Here is an 18502-nt window from a genome sequence, read left to right as displayed (position 1 = left end):
CTCCATCTCTTCCTAACAACTGGCCAAGTGGTGTGCTCCCGAGAAAAAAAAACGACTTCTGGGGCTTGGGTATTCAAGCAGAACAGACAGAGGCGCGGCCACAGCCCGTTTAGGTCTAGACCAACTGCTGCTTCATGGAGGCTGAAGTAAATTTTATGATAGATCTGGGGATGCTGGGGGTAAAGGATGGTGCACGTGATTTCAGGTGGAGACACTCTTGCTGGACCAATACTTCGCAATGCCCACTTTACCTATAGAGCGTTGAACCAGCAAATTCCTGCGATTTTCTATTTTTATAAGCTTTAAGGTTATGCAATCCGATTTGGTGTCGCAAGCTCGCCGCAACGCATACTTTTGGCTATCATAACTGCAGGCGAATATAGCTGTGGTTGTCAAACTACATGACCCTCGAAGCGAACCGGACCATTGGAGCATACGAGATGAACAGCTGGTCATCTCAATTCTATGTGCTCCCCCATAGGTCATTATCTACCCCTCCGCATGGCATGTTCCTCAACACATGTTACCAGCCCTTCCACTACTTCCAATGTCATATACTCGTATTTCAGCACTCTATCCCATGATCCTATTGGGAGGCCATTTGCCAATTGTCGGAAGTTCCAGATTACTCGGATACCACAGCTCCATACGTCGCGATATGGGGGAATCAGCGTCGCTACTGGCCTTGAAACGAACAGCCTAAATCCAGTGTTGACAAATGGTCATCCAGGCATTCCAATCCTCAAGAGAGAGAAACTAGAACGGCAATGTATGTCACAGTGCGGTCCAACCTCCAATTTAGATCGATCAGCATGATTAGTATACTAGCTCCACATGTCAAACTGTTTATAAGCCCTCGTCCAGAGACCGTCCGCCATTATCCGAGTCAATGGAGTCAACCGACTGAGTATTTAGTACACCCGCACCACAGAGACGCCAGAGCGAGAAAGAAACAGCCTACATTCCAAGCCGTTCCCCACTCACCGAAGGTAAACTTGGCCACAATGACAGTGCCGAAAAGCAGAGACATAGCCAAAGGCAATAGAATATAATGCGACTCAAATTTCCAATTTTCTTCAACCAAGACCCCACGGAATTTCATCTCTCGAAGTTTTGGGCAATGCCACTCGTTCATCAGTGCGAGAGTGTCCCTATGAGTCCAATGTTAGACAGCATCTCTGGGGATGATACTTTTCCTTAAACACTGACTTGTGTCCATAAACCACATTCTCGCCTTGGAGAAAGTCATTCAAGGATGCGAGTTCGGGATCAGAAAACGCAAGGGTCATAAGTCGATGCGTTTCAAGGTTTTCAAGTTGCCGCTCGGCATCGTACTTCACCTTCTCCGGGCATTCCACGTCTATTATAGATGACATACAGGTTTCCCAACAATCTACACTTCCTGTGGATAGATTGTATTGGCATGGGTCATCCTGCTGCCGGTAGTTATCGATGATACGCTCCAATCGCTTCTTCTCGTTTTGCAAATCTTTTTTCGTATACATCCCTACAAATTCCGCAGCTCCACCAGAGCCACGAGGTTTTCGTAAGTTCATGCCAGCAATAGAAATCTAAAACATCTGTCAGTCCAATGATTAGTCGAATCTCCTATCCTTGGGGCATACCTCGACTAGGTCGACGCGATTGACGCCAAGGAAAGAGACATATCTTCTCCAACCTCTTCGAGCAATCCAGGCTTGTCTGATCTCTCTCCATATGACAGTCTCGGGAGCCGAATAGGAGATTGGGACTGGAATAATTGAAGACTGGTATTCTTTCCCCAAACAAAGGAGAACAAAGGCATCGGTTCCATCTCCAAGCATTGACTGTAATTGATTTGCCAAGGCATTTTTGCGAGCACTGTGGACGGCCTCGCGGCCGTCTGCCACAATGAACTCAGGCTCAACGCTTGGCCCTTGCTCGTCCGCTCTTCGACTGTGACGATTTCTATTTTCAGGGCCACTTGGGCGGTTGGAGGGTATTGTTCGACCACGGAGACTCCTTTGTGAATTCCGTCCCAAGTGGAGTAAGGGTATTCCTTGTCCAAGCCGGGGGTTGCGAACATCGCGTGTATTAGTGACGGGTAAAGAAGGCTCTTCGAGTATAAAAAGTGAGAAGAATTTTTGAATCAAATAAGGATGGCGGAGGGGTCGATTTTGCGACGCGGGTACGTAATGTGGAATGAGAATATTCTCATCGTCGTTAGGTCCAGCATCCTCTAGACGACTTGGCACCGTAAAAGCTCTTTCTGGTACCCGAAGCTCATCCATCTTCGCTGATGTGCAAAAAAGATATTTTGAAGGTCAAGTTGGACGGATTGTTGCGAGAAACATCCAGGTCGATAAATGAACTGCGAGACACCGAGTTATTGTGAGGCTGAGAAATTCCCTTCAGCAAATTTTGGTCGAATATGACCGCCCCATAGCTGAGTATGCGGCTCCAGGTTTCTTGTGAGAGACCAGACACAGCCTCGCGCTAATGCACGGGATTTCACACCGGACTCCAGCGCTATGACCCAACTATTCATTGCGCATGGCGTTGTCTCATCATATACAACTTGATATCTCTCAGCGGTCGGGGAAGGATCGATGTTGACTACACTGACGTGCGCTTTGTGCGCAGTAGCTCATCAGGTATACATGAAGCATATACGATGAGTGACGGACGCACATAGCCTATCTAGGTTCCCCTTAACGTGAGAAAGCTTCTCTTTTACTTCCTCGCGCTACGTCTTGTATCTTGAGGTAGTCAACCAGCGTTGGCGATCAAAGAAGGGGAATCAACGACATCCATAAAGTACATGCTGCTGGAATCTTAACCGGGTTTAACGGAGAAGTCAACAGAAGTGAATAGTAACCATACTGCTACGTTCCACCCTCAACCTTTGGAGGGAAAGTAATGGATCGAACGGGGGAAGAGTACGTACCGGGTGTTGTTGATTAATGGATGGGCACAAAATCGAGGGCAGGGAAAACTCGGTCAATGGGAGGGAGGAAAGCGGTGACCGACGAAAAAGCAACTGATGATACGAATGATCATTCAGATTAGCAGCAGATATCAACATAGGTGGACATGGGGGGGCCCAAATCGATGGTCAATAGCGATCAACGATTGATACGTAGGCAGAGGAGAATGGCAGCCAGTGAAGAAGCAACTGCTCGCCAGGCCAAAACCTAGGACCCAAACAGATGAACACAAGCAGCTGTTTAACCGCTGCCCTCCGAAAAGGGAGGGTTGAAATCGATTGGCCAAACATCACCACATCCCTGCAAACTCTCTAGGGTGAGTCATAATCACGTGTGTTGGTAATACCTCAGCACCCCCCAGCTCCGCGGCCAGCTTTTATTTCAACCTGCTTTAGTCACTGATGTCTAAGGCATCAAATTCCAGGTGTAGAGTCGGGTGCTCTGGTGGTACGCAGGGCCGGCCCGACCCGACATGATCCGACCTGGCCCGATCTGGTCCGGCTCAGAAGTCAAGGAGCATGCTTCTGCCGCGCTCTCCAAGCTCTAGCCCAACGGCTCGTCTCCTGCTGGCTTATCGCAATAGCGGCTATCGGCCGCGTGATGTTTCCGGATTTCAGGAGACCCAGACCAGGAAGCCGACTTCTATGATCGCTCCCGAAAGTTGCCGCAGCACTAAATGGTGCCGCAGAACTAGGCAGAGTCGCAGAACGAGAGAGTGTATACCGAGAATATCAGTGCAGAAAAAATTTGTGTGGTAGTAAGGAGGGAAAGGATGTGAGGGTCTCATCGTATGCATAGCAAGCGCCTCGAGACGCTGCTGTAAACCCGCAAGCTCGGTCCAGCAGGACTAGGACTAGGAGTTCATTTGGCGGGTAAATCGGAGACTGGGATTATAGGCGAGAAGCCGCCGGATCGCAAGGTCGATATCCTGAGTCGAAGTCCCGGAGCGAATGGCGTTGACAAGATACTGCACTTCGGCGTTGTTACCCTCGCGAAGCACGCCCAGTAACTGAACCAAGAACTCTTGCAGACCGATCAGCTCCTCCTGCATCCGTCGCGCAGAGGCCTTGCGGCGCCTGTCAGCCAGTTCATCGAAGATACACTCCCGGTTACGCCTAATGCACTCTGAACATGGAACTCCAGTGCACTGTCACGCGAATAACGAATGTCAGATGTGTATTTGAGCAACCGTGGAATACGGAGAAGGGTGCAAGTGGCTATGAGGGGTAGAGTTAGGGTTAGGAGTTGCGTACCCTTGTTCGACGCTTCTGGCACCCCCTGCAGGCCGTCGAGGCCCGTTTCATCCTGCTGTCATCAGGAGGGGCCCCTCCAGGGTATTCAGGGGGTTGACGACCTGCGGCACCACGAACGTGGCCACGAGGCACGCCGCGAGGCGCAATGGGCCTGGAAGAATTGTTGCACAGGCGGTCCATCACGAGAGCAGTGTTCCTCAGTAGATTCGGCATGATTTCAAATCCGCGCTGAACGATGATCTCCAGACACACCATTGGATACAGCAGTAGATCTCTTGCTCAATGACTCAAGTAAAACGCTAAGGGCCATAACTTTGATGGCCTGGTAGCGGAGCCCTCTGCACTCTGCTTCCGCCATCCCGACTTGCACGTAAATCTCCTTGAGCTGTCGTAGAAGCCGTCTTCTCTCCCTTCGCGGGCCCCGCATAGTACAACAAGCTTGTTTTGCAGTAGCCCATAATAATCATGTTGAGGCACCATCTTCGTCGTATATATTGACTCAATTTATGGCCAAGCGCGCTCTTCTGCGACAGGATCGGATGGAAACTTTCCGATAAAACTGATCAATAGGCGCAAAAGCTTCATTTGAGCCGGTAGTCTCCCAGAAGACCATAGATACTATACGCATCTGGAGACGCTCAAGACGATTGGGGCACATGCAATCAAGGAGCCTGTGTCATCCGAAATCGCGTCAACGTTGAGCAAATACCAGCAACCGGCTCAACCGGAAAGCATGTGGTCATCCCTCGCAAGTGAATATGGTACCAACAACTTCTTCTATGTCCAGAAGTACATCAACTCGTCAGCCCGTTCAGGAGTAAGACCACATTTGGTCCTGATGACGGAAACCTCCTCTATGCATTTCTTATGCATATTAATGAGCTCATGAGGATCCGGATATTTGGCGCTTTCTTGTCCAGAAAATACATCGCTCCGGCGTTGGGACCGGTCTCCGCTCAAAAGACAAAACCAATTGCCGGTGGCCGTCGATACTCAAGGTCCCAACTCCCATCAGGAGTCATGAGTGAGGAGGCTCCAGTCTGCGCCTGACCATATCTAACCTTCATCCAGCCAACCTCGCCCAACGTACAGCCGTACACTGGCTCGTGACCATCGTCTAGCCCCCCTCCTGCAGCCAATTCTGCAGCCAATTCTTCGGGGTCCCACTCTGGGGACCACCTCCCATTGATCAGAATCACAAATCCAGTAGTATTATACTGTTCCAAGTCCTCGGTCGGTATATCCAGCACAGACTGTAACGCCTCCTCGTCAACCATGATACACAGCCGATATCGGGCCGAGTACGCCAACTCCGCACGTTTGTATGGCACCCCATGCTCCGTCTCGCAAGCCACCCTCGCCCACTCCTTGAAAGCGTCCCGTATTTGATCAGGCGTGGCCCCGTCAAAGCGGCGCGCGTCTTCCATCACAACAGGCCGAAAGGAATCCAACATGTCGAGCCCGTCGTGGCTTTCCAGTTCTGTGCGGACACTGCCCATGAATCGATCGAGGAATTTCGCCCAGTCCGCGTCGCTCTTGTAGGTGGTTCGGTACATGGTAATACCCAGTAATGGAACCCGTCCTTCTCCAAATTTCTCTCAATGAGGTCAGCCGTGTTTTCCTGCAATCGACGCCATGGGGTTCTCTTGGAGTCTTCAATGACCATGGTTGCTGATGTGGATGAAAATGGTCGAGGTAGTGATTCCCTCCTGACCCGGGGAAATCGTTGAGTCCTTGGCTTGGTGCCCCAGTATGGTATTTTCTCTAACCGTGAGGCGAAGACGGCTTGTCCAGTGCAGCACGTAGACAAAGATGTAATGCTAGAGAGTGTTCTCTTCGCAGGGGTGCTGAACAGGTATGTTGAGCTTCTGAGGAAAACTCGGGAAGAGAATGAGAACGACATTGAATCTTCCGTAGCTTGCCGAGGAAATTAAAGAATTAAATTCAGATACAGAAACGGTGAAACCTGGAAATTGCGATTCATATCCACGCTTGTGCGCTAGCCACTTAGCACGGCACACAGTAGTTAGAGGCCTTTTAGCAACTTAGAGCTGCCATATGAATAAATTGGAGGGTCAATCAGTATTGAATTGTTCGTTCCCTATGGACTTCAGAGTGACTTAGTTTTGCTAGTACTTTACATAGTAACTGTAGGTACCGCTGCAGTACTTGTGAAATCCCAATGCTTGACCAGGAGGCGGCGAGGAAAGCGGTCAGTTAATGCCTTGATGTAAGCGGGAAATCAGGCCAAATTCAGGCAGATGGGGGGGGGCGGTCGAATGATCCAAGGGGGGAGTGGGCGAGTGGCTATATCAATCCCCTAAATTTACATTGATGGATTCTGAGGATATGGGGCTGTCTTCATGGTGCCTGGCGTCTGCGGCCACCCGATCTGCGCCCTGCATTAGCCGCTTCCTTGTTACCGCATACAACATCCAGCTTTGCTTGCAGAGCCGCCACCTGCGCTTCCAGGGCATCTATTTTCCGGTAGTGTTCAACAATGGCCTCCGTAAGGCTTGAAATGTGGATCCGCAGAAAGAGATTGAGAAGGAAATCCCAAGTGCTACTTAACCTGAAAACCGCTAACTAACTAACTAACTAGTCTAAATACGTAAGGGCTACTCGAGAGCTTCAACTTTTCACATGGATCTATATCCACGCCGCTGAATAAGGTTAATCTCTCATAACATGCATGGAAATAGCCCACGTACTAGCTGCATGAACGGGAGTTTCAAAATGATGGAAGTGAAGCCTCAAGACACTCGCTTCCATAACCTAGTATACCGGTAGGGTCCCTAGTTAGGGCAACTTTCTGAATTTCGGATATTCCACCCGAGCCGGTTAGAACGAGCTAAGAAAGACTAGTACACCCCCCGGCTGGCTAAATAGTAGTACTATTGCCTCGCCCACCTTGAGCAAAAAAGGGGTTTTTCCAAGGTCTTCGCAGTTCGCTTTTCGCCTTTGGTAGAGCTTCGACTGGCATATCGCAATGGCAGCATTGCGGATTATGGCACTGTTGGCTGCGCTGGCGGTTCTCCTGTCTCTGTCCTGGGCGCAGCAATTCCCTGGTACCCAGATGTTCACCAACTATACAGGCTTGAGTACAGACTGCCAGCAGGCATTGGCAACAAATGTGACATGTTCTCCGTATCTGGGTGTTGTCTCGGAAAAGTACGTTGAGTTATGATCCTACCTATGCTTCGGTGATTGGACAAAGGTCCAGCGTGCAGTATTCGGACGAGTGTTCCGTTGAGTTGCTCATTGTGTCTTCGGGCTATTGATGGATGTATGTGGTGAGATTATTTGAAGACATCAGCGGCTTAGGGTTATATAGCAGTGAGTCCATGTTGCGACTGCGGCCCTGACGACTCCCAAAATAGATCTCATTTAATCCGTCCGATACGCACTGAATTCCGCTGATTCAGACTGATTCTGGGCCGTTGACAATTTTATGTTGGAGCCTGATCCGCATAAACTGGCTTGCTGGTTGCGATGCAGTCTCAGTGAATGCATCCTCCCCGGTCATCCTGTGGATGAATGCACGATTTGTCAGGTGTACGGACGCGAGGACCTGATTCTCATTGTCTTCGTCATCATAGTCGGACACTGGGTCATCATCAGACTCATGTCCCTCGAATTCGGTCAGGTATGCCGTGAAGCTGTCACCGGTTGATCCGGTGAACTCGGCATGCATCAGGAACTGAGATTTCGCATTCCTTCTTTCCTCGGGAGAATGCCTTGTTGACCTGCATCCTTCCTTTTGGCAGACGAAGCATTTCTTCCTCCATCCTCTTCTTTGGCCCGGATGCTCATCCCTGTAACGCGAGCCGGTTCCGCGATGTCCCTGAAATGCTCCTCGTGAGCTGTTGCCATTTTTCTTGTACTTCCGGTCTAAGTAGAATTGGCTGTTGCCGTCGACCATGTAATTCGCTGATTGCTTGCGAACTAACGATGTCTCGATTGATGATCGAAGGTCGGAAAACAACTGTTCACAGGTCTTGGCAGGCTTGTAGAGCGCGTGTTCGAGCTCTGAAACTCCTCGACATGCTTTGATTACCGAGGTGTGCAGTTGGTGCTCTCCTTCGTAATCAGGACCAAGAGCTCTTTGACATCGGCGCATCTTGTCCAGCAGAATCTGCAGCACCTCATGGAGACTCTTCTCTGGGTTCTCCTCTCGGACTTTCATGAAACTAATCGTCGTCCACTCCGTGAAATAATGCTCGTGGTTAACAGTAGTATCGAAATGCGACTTCAGCTTCATGTACTGGGTCCTGAAGTCATCCCGCCGGTCTATGTTGTGGAGGTAAAATTCCTCCTCGTTTCCGGTGAGAATCATCGGGAACACAGCATGGAATTGTCCTGGGGCAATCCCCAGATGGAAGCACGTGTTCAACATGAGTCGCCCTGGAGGGAGGGTACCGGATGGGTCATGGTCTCCGGTTGGAGATGTGGTCTCACTCGGTCGGGGGGGTATCGGCATTGCCCGGGGGATCTCAGCTTTCACTGGTATTTCCTCATGGTCTCGTCGAAGGGTTCCATCTTCGATTCTATGGTGCTGGGGCTCTTCCTCCTCCACGGTGGTCACTCTACCTCCTCTTTTGAGTCTGAGGCTTACTGGGTACGCCTCAGACCGTGGGTTGATGTCGGTTTTCAGCAAGTAGACTTTGCTGTATCCCGGCATTACCTCTAGATCCTCGTGCTGAAGAAGGGCAACAAATTGGGGGGGTACCGGCCTAGTGATAGGTCCGGTGTTAATGCCACCCTCTCGAAGAACCTTGTTCATCGCGCGAAGATATGCATGATGGACACGTTTGAACATCTATTCAGTCCATCCTTCGAACTGCTCCTGGAACACATAGAGGAGTTCTTCATCATACATGGGCAAGATGCATATACCTTTGATCTGTTCGACCATGAAGGTGTTTAGATGCAATTCCTTGGACGTTGCAGTGATCTTGACATTGACACCCCACCATTTGGGACTGATGTGTGTCGGGTCGATCTTTATAGGACAATCCTGAACAAGTTGTTCCCTGGTCATATCGGCACATGGGGAGACAATGTCCTCTTCGATCGGTTCGTTTCAAAAATTCGATGGGACATCCAAATCCAACGCCCGCGGGCCTTGGGACCGAGAGTTTGAGTTACTGGCAAATGGTACCGTACAGCAGCAGTAACGATTCTATTGGGAGTACTCAATACTACAGCGGAAAACTGCCCAAATCAAGGACTGATGGAATCACGGTCAGGCATGATACTGATGTCAACGGCGCAGTGGGGAAGCCCTCAGCTATCCGACACTGATCACCAGTCATCGGGCGACTCCATCGGACCACCATCAGGGCAGGCCGAAAGGAATCTACTACCGTCCAAACCTACGTTGCTCCAAAGAGATGGATCGTTCATATCGCCAATGCAAAAAAACCAGCCGTAATGTTTACTGATCTGGGGGCTTTGATCGGACAATCGTAATCGCACTGAGCGGTTCCGGCGCGCCAGAAACCGTTGCTTCCGATATCGCTCGTCGTAAGCAAAGTCCCCGAACGCAAGAACCTCTAGTCTGGGTAAGCCGGACGGTCCGAACGCCCAGTCCGCAAAGTCCATGGCTTCTTTGATCTCAGCTAAATCGCTGCCGAATGCCTCCGACACATCTGAACCGTCCGATGGCCCCGTTCGTGGGGACTCGATAGATTGTTCTTCCCAGAGACACGCAAAGTTAAAATCGCGGTCGGAAAGGGAGGCCCGTCTCGCCAGCCCGTTCCAACAACCGCACGGACATCTCTCGTCTCTGTCTTCTGCCCGAATCTGCGAGATGACTTCCAATTGAATGTCTCGATGGAGATGATCTACGCCTGTGAGTCGAATATGAAGCACCCGAAGATGGGAGCCTTTCGCACCCGGTTCAAGACTCGCTCGCTGTGTTAAAGGGATCAGCCGCCTCTCTTTCTCGTTACTGCACCCTCCTCCCACGCAAGTAACTAACCACAGAAGAAGTGTTTGCACACAGCGCCAAGGCAGAGAGCCGATTGAGATGCCTCAATTCGGCCTTATCGAATATCCAGGACGAGCAGAAGTCTCGAGTACCCCACCACAGTCTCTCGTTATCAATCGGAGCGAGTTGTTTTTCATGAAACACAAAGGTCTCCAGGGTCCGGCTGTGATGGCGGATCACGGCTTCAATCTGGTGGGTGTGTGCAAAGTCGGAAAGTTTCAGATAAAGATGCTGCAAGTCTTGGAGAGAAAGTAAAAACGCAACAACCGGACCCAAACTTGCCTTGTTGGGGCCAAGCGCCTGATTATCGCAACAGAGCTCAAATAGCTGCAGTTGAAGCTTATTCTGCAAGCGCGACAGTGCTTCCAACAACTCGCAGGAGTTTACGCAGTCACGCAACTTCAAGGACCTCAACCCAGCAAAGGTCGACAAAGCACTCGGTTGCGTGCTTTTCTGGAGATATGCCTTGGAGAGTGTTAGGCACGTAAGAGAGGGCAGAAAGGTAGGGGCTGGGCCCGCCACACGTGTTGTGGTCACGGGTGTGGACCCTTGCAGCCCAAGCACTTGACGGGAGAAATCCGGTCTGCCAGCTGATGCGCTGAATGCAATCGAATGTGTTCTCAAACGCCTTTGGTTTCGACTAATACATTTTTGCAGTAGCCCGATCTCCGTCGAATGCTGGATACCTTCCCATTCGATGACCTCCAGGGAAGATAGTTGGCACAGACCACCTAAATGGCCCGCGGCATGGGGACAGGAGCCATCTGTGACCAACGAAAGTTGGATGAGATTTTCCTGATGTTGGATTAGGTATCCCTCTCTATCCAACACACCAGCTGGAAGGCATGTGCCCAAGCGCCACCTGGTGGCCGATCAGCACTGAGGGGGATTCGTGATATGGGATGGTCTGATACGCACGTGAATGACCGAAGGAGACCAGGGCTGAGATGTGCGAAGGCCAAGCAAAGTTGATCCCCAATGTCCTCCAAGAACTGCTGATGGGCCTTAGCGCCGTCGGGGGTCCCAATAGTCGAAAGGATCAGCGGCCAATCCGACCGCCCGAAAGATGTTGAATGCTGCGCAGCGATTAAACCGAGTGAGATGGATCGGGGCGTCAAACTTCAAGTGGCGGGTGTGTAGAAGGTGACTGGCGCTTTTGGAGTGATGGTTGAAGAAATCATCGACGTTAAGCACATTCAAAGCCCATTCACTCGCAGCACGAAACACGACCACACGGTAAATTCCAGGGACCAGAGCATGGTAAAGTTTCGAAGAGGCATGGCTTAGGGATCGAAGAGCAAGGGGGGTAACTAAGGAGTCAGCAATGCGCTCGGATTCCATAGGAGAAAGGTATGGTATACGGACCCACTCGGCAATATTTTCCAGGAGCTCGTTCGGGAGATCCTCGAGCATTTTATCTGCGATCTGGTGTTTGTTCTCTTTCAACAAAGGAAGGCCCCTTTCCTATTGTAGTGGGGAGGTGTGACCTCCCCCTACAGTCTGACTTACCCTGTTCACTCTTTGTTCACTTACGTCAGCATTCTCGAGATTTGGGAGTCTAATACTCAGATAGCCCTAGTTTAGCAAACATACACTCCTACACATCTCCTATTTTGACTGCTTGTGTGCAAGCGCCCAACCTCTTTGTTCCTCTAGTCGGATGCTATGCTAGGTGGTACTTGCTGAATCGACCCGTGTGCCTCAGAGCACACAGCCTTCGAGCGTTCCCCTCTTCACTATGTACTACGCATCTCAATGAGGCCAGTTGCAGCTAGACAAAGGAATAGATGAAACTGCCGCTAAAGAATGACAGAACAAGAATTAAATACGATATTGCACAGAAGCTGTTCAAATAAACAGGTCATGAGTGGCGAGCTGGATCGAAGAAGATGCCAGGAAATTTGAACGATGCAGAGGTCGGATAAGCATATTGACATGAGTTACTCGGCAAGTGTAACTATGATCAACTGTTGAACCCTGGCTATAGAACCCGGTTAACTGTACGTTGTTTCGGGACCTATACGAGTAATTGGGCGAAAGGGGAAAAGGACCAATCTAGTACCTGTGGAGCGGAGAGTCACATAGCCGTGGAGACAGATGGTCCGGCCAACGGCATTCTCCCTTTGGAACTTAGTAAAAGACCACAAAAGATGAACTGGGTTATTCGCATCCACCCTATGTGACTGTAAAATAAATGAATGGCTCTATCCAGTGAGATCTGGAAGATCAGCCAAGCCTGACAACATATGTCCACTCCTGTATCTAGCAGATAGCTTATTGTCAAGGTACGGAACACCAGACTTTGTACGCCGCGCTACGCACGGCTGGGCATTACACCTTCTACATGGATACCTGCGGTAATTCTAAAGCAATACTGCCTTCGTTGGGCGCAAGTATAACAGTCTTCTTCTTTTTAGGCTTAGAAACAGTAACAGCCGGCGCCGGAAACCCATCTAGGTGCTTGGTATTATCCATCAACCTGAAAGGGCACAGGGAATTGAAAGAGTAGACACTGAATTGTAAATAAAGAAAAATAAGAGATCCCAAAAATATCAAGAATAGCGATCACTGTGGAGTCCCGTAGAGTAAGGATATTAGGACCCTCCATCGAAGAGAGATACTCTTGATACCTTCAGCGAGCGATTGTGATCGGGATTTTGCTTGCCACCGTTGCTATGGTTATTTCACACACGACTAACAGAAGACTCGTTCACGATTCTTACCCAAGATGACACAAATTCCGTATAGTTACGTTTCTGCTGTTTCTTCGCCATAATGCACTATTTGGGTCACAGTGTTGTACCTGCGAAAGCGGGCCTTGTTGTCGAAAAAGAGGCCAGCCCCAGCAAGCGTGGATCACACAGCCCAAATCACTCTTCGCTTAGCCCAGCGCCACATCATCGACGAATCATTATTGTGGCTTAAGCCATGTAGTTCATGTTTGGTTAGCCCATTTGTCATGACAATACAAATTTCCGGATAAAACGGCGCTCTCAGTTAACTGCGCGTTGATGCGTAGTTCTAGGACCTGCCGATTGGGAGCTGGACGCCAGCGCTGGGGTTAAAGCCCCATTTTGCGTTATTGGCATGTACAGGGCCCCATAGGGCCCAGCATAAAGGCAAGCCCTCCACCGTTGTTTCCTCTTCTCCTTTTAGCCCCTCGTTTGAATGTGGCTACTAGTGGCCTTCTGCTCTGAGCCCACCCATCGAGGTCGAGGGTATGGCAAACGGTAAACCCATTGTAGTACGAACCCAAATCCTGGACCAAGTACCAGGTAAGAAATCCTGAGCTATGTCCCTTTACGGCTCAGGTCGGATTCAGTTCCATACGCAGACCGCTGGTCTTGCACAAATCCTGGATCAAGTACCAGGTACGAAATCCTGAGCTATGTCCCTTTACGGCTCAGGTCGGATTCAGTTCCACACGCAGACCGCTGGCCATGCACAAATCCTGGATCAAGTACCAGGTCGGGTTGCGATGAGATTTCTCTTGCCCGCCCTCCAGCAAATGACAGACACCTCTTCGCGGTGCTGGAGACTATTACTCGGCTTTAATCTGAGCCGAGGAAGCCAAGATCTGCCCTCAATTTTTACACGGCATTTTACACAGTCTGTGGAACTGGCAAGAACTATTCAAAATCTCAAAACTGTCAATATTGTCCAAACACCCCGTGTCCGCGCAATTGACACCGCCTTTAAATGGCATAGGATACCTGAAAGAGGCAAATAATCATCGCAGAACGACAAGATATAATCTCGCCTACGTGATATCCAAACCAGTATAGTCAAAGTATAAGATCACGTAGATTTGAGGCTACACATTCATTCAGTTGCTCGAGCTTTAAGCTGTTTAATTCAAACCTGTTTAGCTCAGATCAGGTTGGCTCAACCTAGAACCTGTTCAAAATGGCCATTCTATAAGTAGCCAAAACTTTATCTTCTGCTTGACCATATCATTTACACCTTTGATTTCTGTTAGAGAATCCCCCTACGGCAAAAATACACGCAGGCGCGGATCGTGTTAGTCTTGTCCTCAATGGAAACATGGGCCAAATTATGTTTATTTAACTGTGGTAATAAAGACTTTCCCCAGCCTGTAGGCCGAGCGAATTGTAGACAAGGCTTTGATTAATTAGTGGCTCCACTAAATACTAAAAGCAAATCATGGTAATGTTCGTTCATGATACTGTTATAATGTTCGTTTTAAGATATTGTTCGTTCAAGACAGTGTTCGTTCAAGTGGTAGTCAGATTATGAAGTTTAAGATAGTGTTCGTTCAAGTGTCCGTCAGATTATGAAGGTCAATATACTGTTCGTTCAAGACAGTGTTCGTTCAAGACAGTGTTCGTTCAAGTGTTAGTCAGATTATGAAGTTTAAGATAGTGTTCGTTCAAGACTGTTCGTTCAAGTGTCCGTCAGAATATGAAGTCCGTGTCTCAATATTTAGGTTCTTTTATGCACTCACTCTCTGCCAAAGTGAACATATTCGGCTGAATAAGTAAAGCAACCTCACTTTTCACCCACTATGCTAGTTTTGCTATTATCTGTTCGCAGACTTTGCCGGGGTTACTCAGCACTAATTGTACGTCACCATCCTGTCCCCAATTTGACCAATCATCGCTCGCGTTTATTGTCGACTTACACAGCACAAAGGAGCTTTCAGCGGTCGTTTAAATTCCCCGCGGTCTGTCAAGCACTAGCTACTTCGACGTCTCGACACCTAAAAGACCGCCTCTACCGGAATACTAGGGTATTGCAGTTTACGATCTATTTTTGTCCGCTGGCGATAATTTAGCGTATGTGAAATATTTGCTCGGAGGTCGTAAACCCCCGCAGATTGATCTCTAAATACCCAGGAGAAGTCTACTGTTGACTGCTACCCGCCTGGCCTAAATAGCGGATCAGAATAGAATTAGCCGCGGGTAAACTTGGCCGAACGTCCCCCGTGTGCATTTAGACTCTAGTAGCATAAGAAGGAGTCATTGCAGTTCAGAGTGCACTAAGTATGGCACTCCGATTGTATCTCAGTAAGCAGCGAGAGAATTATCTGAATAAATCAGACTAAAAGTTCGTTCACAAAACTGACACTGCCTAGGGCAGTTTAACCCTCGTTAATCAACCACAGCCCTTATTAAGGTTTAAGAAGGAGCTCTACATCAAGACTACCAATTTCAGCCAATCAGACCTACGCTAGCTAAGGGCACTCTGGCCGAAGACAGAGTGTTCTGAAGCAAGATCACAATTTCTCTGTCTACTATAGTGTAGGGGTTCTTCTCCGCTGACCTAATATTTCGTTGGGTTCTTTCTTATTACCGTAGGCAGTCCGGCTTGATAAATCATATGCGATACAGGAGTATACCTTCCCTTGTCTTTTCCAGTGCCTGAATCTCTCGCGCCGCTGAACTTCCGTCCATAACAGGCATTTCCTGATCCATGAGAATGCAGTCAATTGTTAAATGAATCGTGCTTCCACGCGTCAAGGGCTTCCTGCCCATTGTTGGCCGTGGTGACCTCAAATCCCGAGACTAACATGAATTGTGTAATTCCAGCCCTCCGCATTTTCCTACCAAAAATTATATTTTCCGGCTTCCTGGTCACATTCTTGACCAGAGAAGAAGCTAGCCATGCTTTTGTTCTGATTTTATCTCTGTGTATTTTGTCAACTGAGGCGTGTTACCCATGCACCTTGGGCAGCTTCTATTAAAACAACCGTCTTCTAAAATCACATGGACCAAAGTGACTTCTGGAAAACGGCGGGTGTCAAATTGAGGGTGGAAACTTGAATGAGATCAGTTGGCCCATTCACCCAACAATGTAGTGGCAATTTTGAGCCAGTTTGTCCTTTGATTTTCAGCGTTGCTCAATAGTTAGAAGAATCATGGCCAGTAAATAAAGCACCACTTTCGCAGAGACACAATAAGCAAATTAAGTCTTGTGCCTGCCTCATTAGTAATCTCTCCTATAAGTTCCGCGACCATAACTACAGATCAAATCTGATCCACTATGAGAAGGCGGGCTTCAACATCAAAAGCCTTGGCAAAATGGACTATACTGACCCTGTAAGTTTCCGAACAGTCCTTTGCAGCAATCGCGCTTCCCGTTGCTGTCACAAAGCCCCTGAAAACCTCGTAGCACAGTCAAAGTAGTGGTCACCGTGGGCCTTCTATCAGGTTGAAGCCGGCCTCTTGTAGAAAGCGTGTACCACCAGATAAATCTTTTGATCAGAACAGTGTTAGGGCGGCAGATTCCTTCTCCAGCTCATAGCTTTGTAGCGCCATCCCGCCTACATCAAGAAACCTTGTAAGTCAACAAACAGGGAAGCTGAAATAGCATTTCGCGGCCACTCACTCGATCCATAGGTCGACGTACTTCTGGTGAAGGACTTTGACCTTACCAGCACATTTATACCTGTTATAGAAGTCAGACTCTCGGAAGAGTTATTGGCAGAACTAGTGGATTTGCGTTGCGACCCGTGTCTTTCGCCCGCTGAATCGAGAGCCTGGAGAAACATTTCGATGTCTCAATATTGAAAAAGAGTGTAGAATAAGCTTGAGGACTCAGCGAGAGCAAAAGGAAAGCCGACTTGTTGTGATGGTGGTTTTTCTCCGGTTCTGATAACCTGATATTTTATGGAAATTCAACCAGTACTTATAGCTCATCTTTGGAACTGCTGTCCGATGTGTCCGATGGAATAGTCCTAACAACAGCCAGTCTTGTAGAGAAGGGAGCATACAGCGCTCCCAGGATCACCAGGTTGATGCACATGCCCCAGAATGCATGCAATTCGTCCTAGGAGTAATACGCACGATGTGCAGCCAAGTTTCCAACCCTGCTTCCACTGAACGCGCTTCATGGGCTATGATCATTCCTAGGAACAAACCAAGGGTGCTTCCAGGAGCTCATGAACAGGCTGTCAGAGATCGAGCATATATAGTAGCTTGGCTGTTTGGTCGCTGACCAAACATTGTGCCTTTTTGGCCAGATGGCGTAGTGGTAAAACCCAAGCATCCATGAACCGTCACACAGGCAAATGGGTCATCGCTTGCTCCCAGGAACCGACCCTTGAATTTGAGGAATATGCTACTGAAGAGCCTGCTGTCGAAGAATCCGCTGTCGAAGAATCCGCTGCCGAAGAGCCCGCTACGGCACCATACGATAATAGTATCATACAGGATCATACCTGTTTCATGTAACTCTCAGGTTACAGGTGTTTTAAGTATTGTGGCTTATCTGTCTTAAAGCGGTGGCTGTGCAGGTTGGACAGAGCCGCTGTAATTACCTTACGGCGGTAAATAACAAGCGGTTGTATCGAATACGGGCCCAGAACATCACCTACTAAGCTGATGACCGAAATGGCCCGGCTATTGATTAATTGAGTCTCGAGGCGTAATTGCAGTTTCTGTGAATTTTGATTGTCTAAGATTTAATGTGTTCCAGAGATAATACAAGTATATGGGAGTAGGTTGTCGGGCCTTGTCCATATATCCACCGTAAGGATACAAGATGAAGTCCAATTGGTTTTCAATGAGCTCATTCATTCCTATAGATAGTACATAATTAAGCGGGTTGGGTCCTAATCTGCAAATGCCTCACTCAAATCACAACATTCTAAACCTGTCATATGGTAATCCAACCGTATCGACCTGGCAAACATGAACAATATAATAAGATAAATAAAAACTGTAATCCAGATCTGCAATATGGAGCCTGGAACGCCGAGGGCATAATGTAGAATACGGCCTTTCGGTTATCAAGTCCGAATAGGTTGAAATTTCCACAGAATTTCTGTGTCACTTTTTGTCGGTCATTATCAAGTGCGCTTCATGGCAGCGAAAGCGGAGACCCAATGGAGCGGATTGTCTTGAAGAAATTGAGGATCATATTGTACGCATAAGCATTGAGTGTAGAAAGCTATACAGTTGATGTTTGCTTTGCTGGATGCGCGTCTTCGCTCCGATAGATTAGTTTTTTCAAATATCATGACTCGACTGAAAGCTTTTAAGTCCTACTGCCGGAAGAAGCATGGTCGGACGAGTAAGGGCGTAAGGGCCAGAGTCAAGAAGATGCCTATAAGTCAGAGTGAAATGATACAGACTGAAGACTGGCAAGCGAGGCTGATTATCGTAGCATGGCCGATAGTCAGATCAGACACTTACTCATTAGAAACGGAAGAAGCGAGGGCTCATTTTTGTGCGTATTCATGGCATCTTCAAACTTTCTCTTCCAGGTGTAGTACTCTACTTGGGACCTTCCCAGTTTCCGAAGTAGTAGTATTGTGACGTATGAATTTC

General features: G+C 48.7%; 6 protein-coding genes across 6 annotated transcripts; 1 reads left to right on the top strand and 5 right to left on the bottom strand.

The window, feature by feature from the left end:
• Nucleotides 1-846: 846 nt before the first annotated feature.
• N7515_001158 (uncharacterized protein) lies at nt 847-1823 on the bottom strand (the record flags this gene model as incomplete). Its single annotated transcript, XM_056661902.1, has 4 exons — nt 847-903; nt 962-1151; nt 1210-1571; nt 1626-1823. The coding sequence occupies 4 exons, from the start codon at nt 1821-1823 to the stop codon at nt 847-849; spliced, it is 807 nt and encodes a 268-aa protein (XP_056527068.1).
• A 1996-nt stretch (nt 1824-3819) lies between these two features.
• Nucleotides 3820-4432, bottom strand: N7515_001157 (Zn(II)2Cys6 transcription factor domain-containing protein; the record flags this gene model as incomplete). The annotated part of the gene is made up of 2 exons (XM_056661901.1): nt 3820-4113; nt 4220-4432. The coding sequence occupies 2 exons, from the start codon at nt 4430-4432 to the stop codon at nt 3820-3822; spliced, it is 507 nt and encodes a 168-aa protein (XP_056527067.1).
• Nucleotides 4433-5175: 743 nt separating this feature from the next.
• Nucleotides 5176-5775, bottom strand: N7515_001156 (uncharacterized protein; the record flags this gene model as incomplete). Its single annotated transcript, XM_056661900.1, has 1 exon — nt 5176-5775. The coding sequence occupies one exon, from the start codon at nt 5773-5775 to the stop codon at nt 5176-5178; it is 600 nt and encodes a 199-aa protein (XP_056527066.1).
• Nucleotides 5776-7208: 1433 nt separating this feature from the next.
• On the top strand, nt 7209-7406 carry N7515_001155 (uncharacterized protein; the record flags this gene model as incomplete). The annotated part of the gene is made up of 1 exon (XM_056661899.1): nt 7209-7406. One exon carries the CDS (start codon nt 7209-7211, stop codon nt 7404-7406), a length of 198 nt encoding a protein of 65 aa, XP_056527065.1.
• A 234-nt stretch (nt 7407-7640) lies between these two features.
• Nucleotides 7641-9002, bottom strand: N7515_001154 (uncharacterized protein; the record flags this gene model as incomplete). The annotated part of the gene is made up of 1 exon (XM_056661898.1): nt 7641-9002. One exon carries the CDS (start codon nt 9000-9002, stop codon nt 7641-7643), a length of 1362 nt encoding a protein of 453 aa, XP_056527064.1.
• Nucleotides 9003-9038: 36 nt separating this feature from the next.
• N7515_001153 (uncharacterized protein) lies at nt 9039-11624 on the bottom strand (the record flags this gene model as incomplete). The annotated part of the gene is made up of 5 exons (XM_056661897.1): nt 9039-9236; nt 9599-10135; nt 10203-11073; nt 11130-11206; nt 11268-11624. The coding sequence occupies 5 exons, from the start codon at nt 11622-11624 to the stop codon at nt 9039-9041; spliced, it is 2040 nt and encodes a 679-aa protein (XP_056527063.1).
• Between the last annotated feature and the right edge of the window lie 6878 nt (nt 11625-18502).

This window comes from Penicillium bovifimosum, assembly GCF_028826915.1.
Source record: "Penicillium bovifimosum strain IBT 22155 chromosome Unknown utg000001l_segment0_segment0, whole genome shotgun sequence".
NCBI lineage: Eukaryota > Fungi > Ascomycota > Eurotiomycetes > Eurotiales > Aspergillaceae > Penicillium > Penicillium bovifimosum.
The sequence above is the reverse complement of the archived record's forward strand: the minus strand, read 5'-3'. Positions and strand labels throughout refer to the sequence as shown.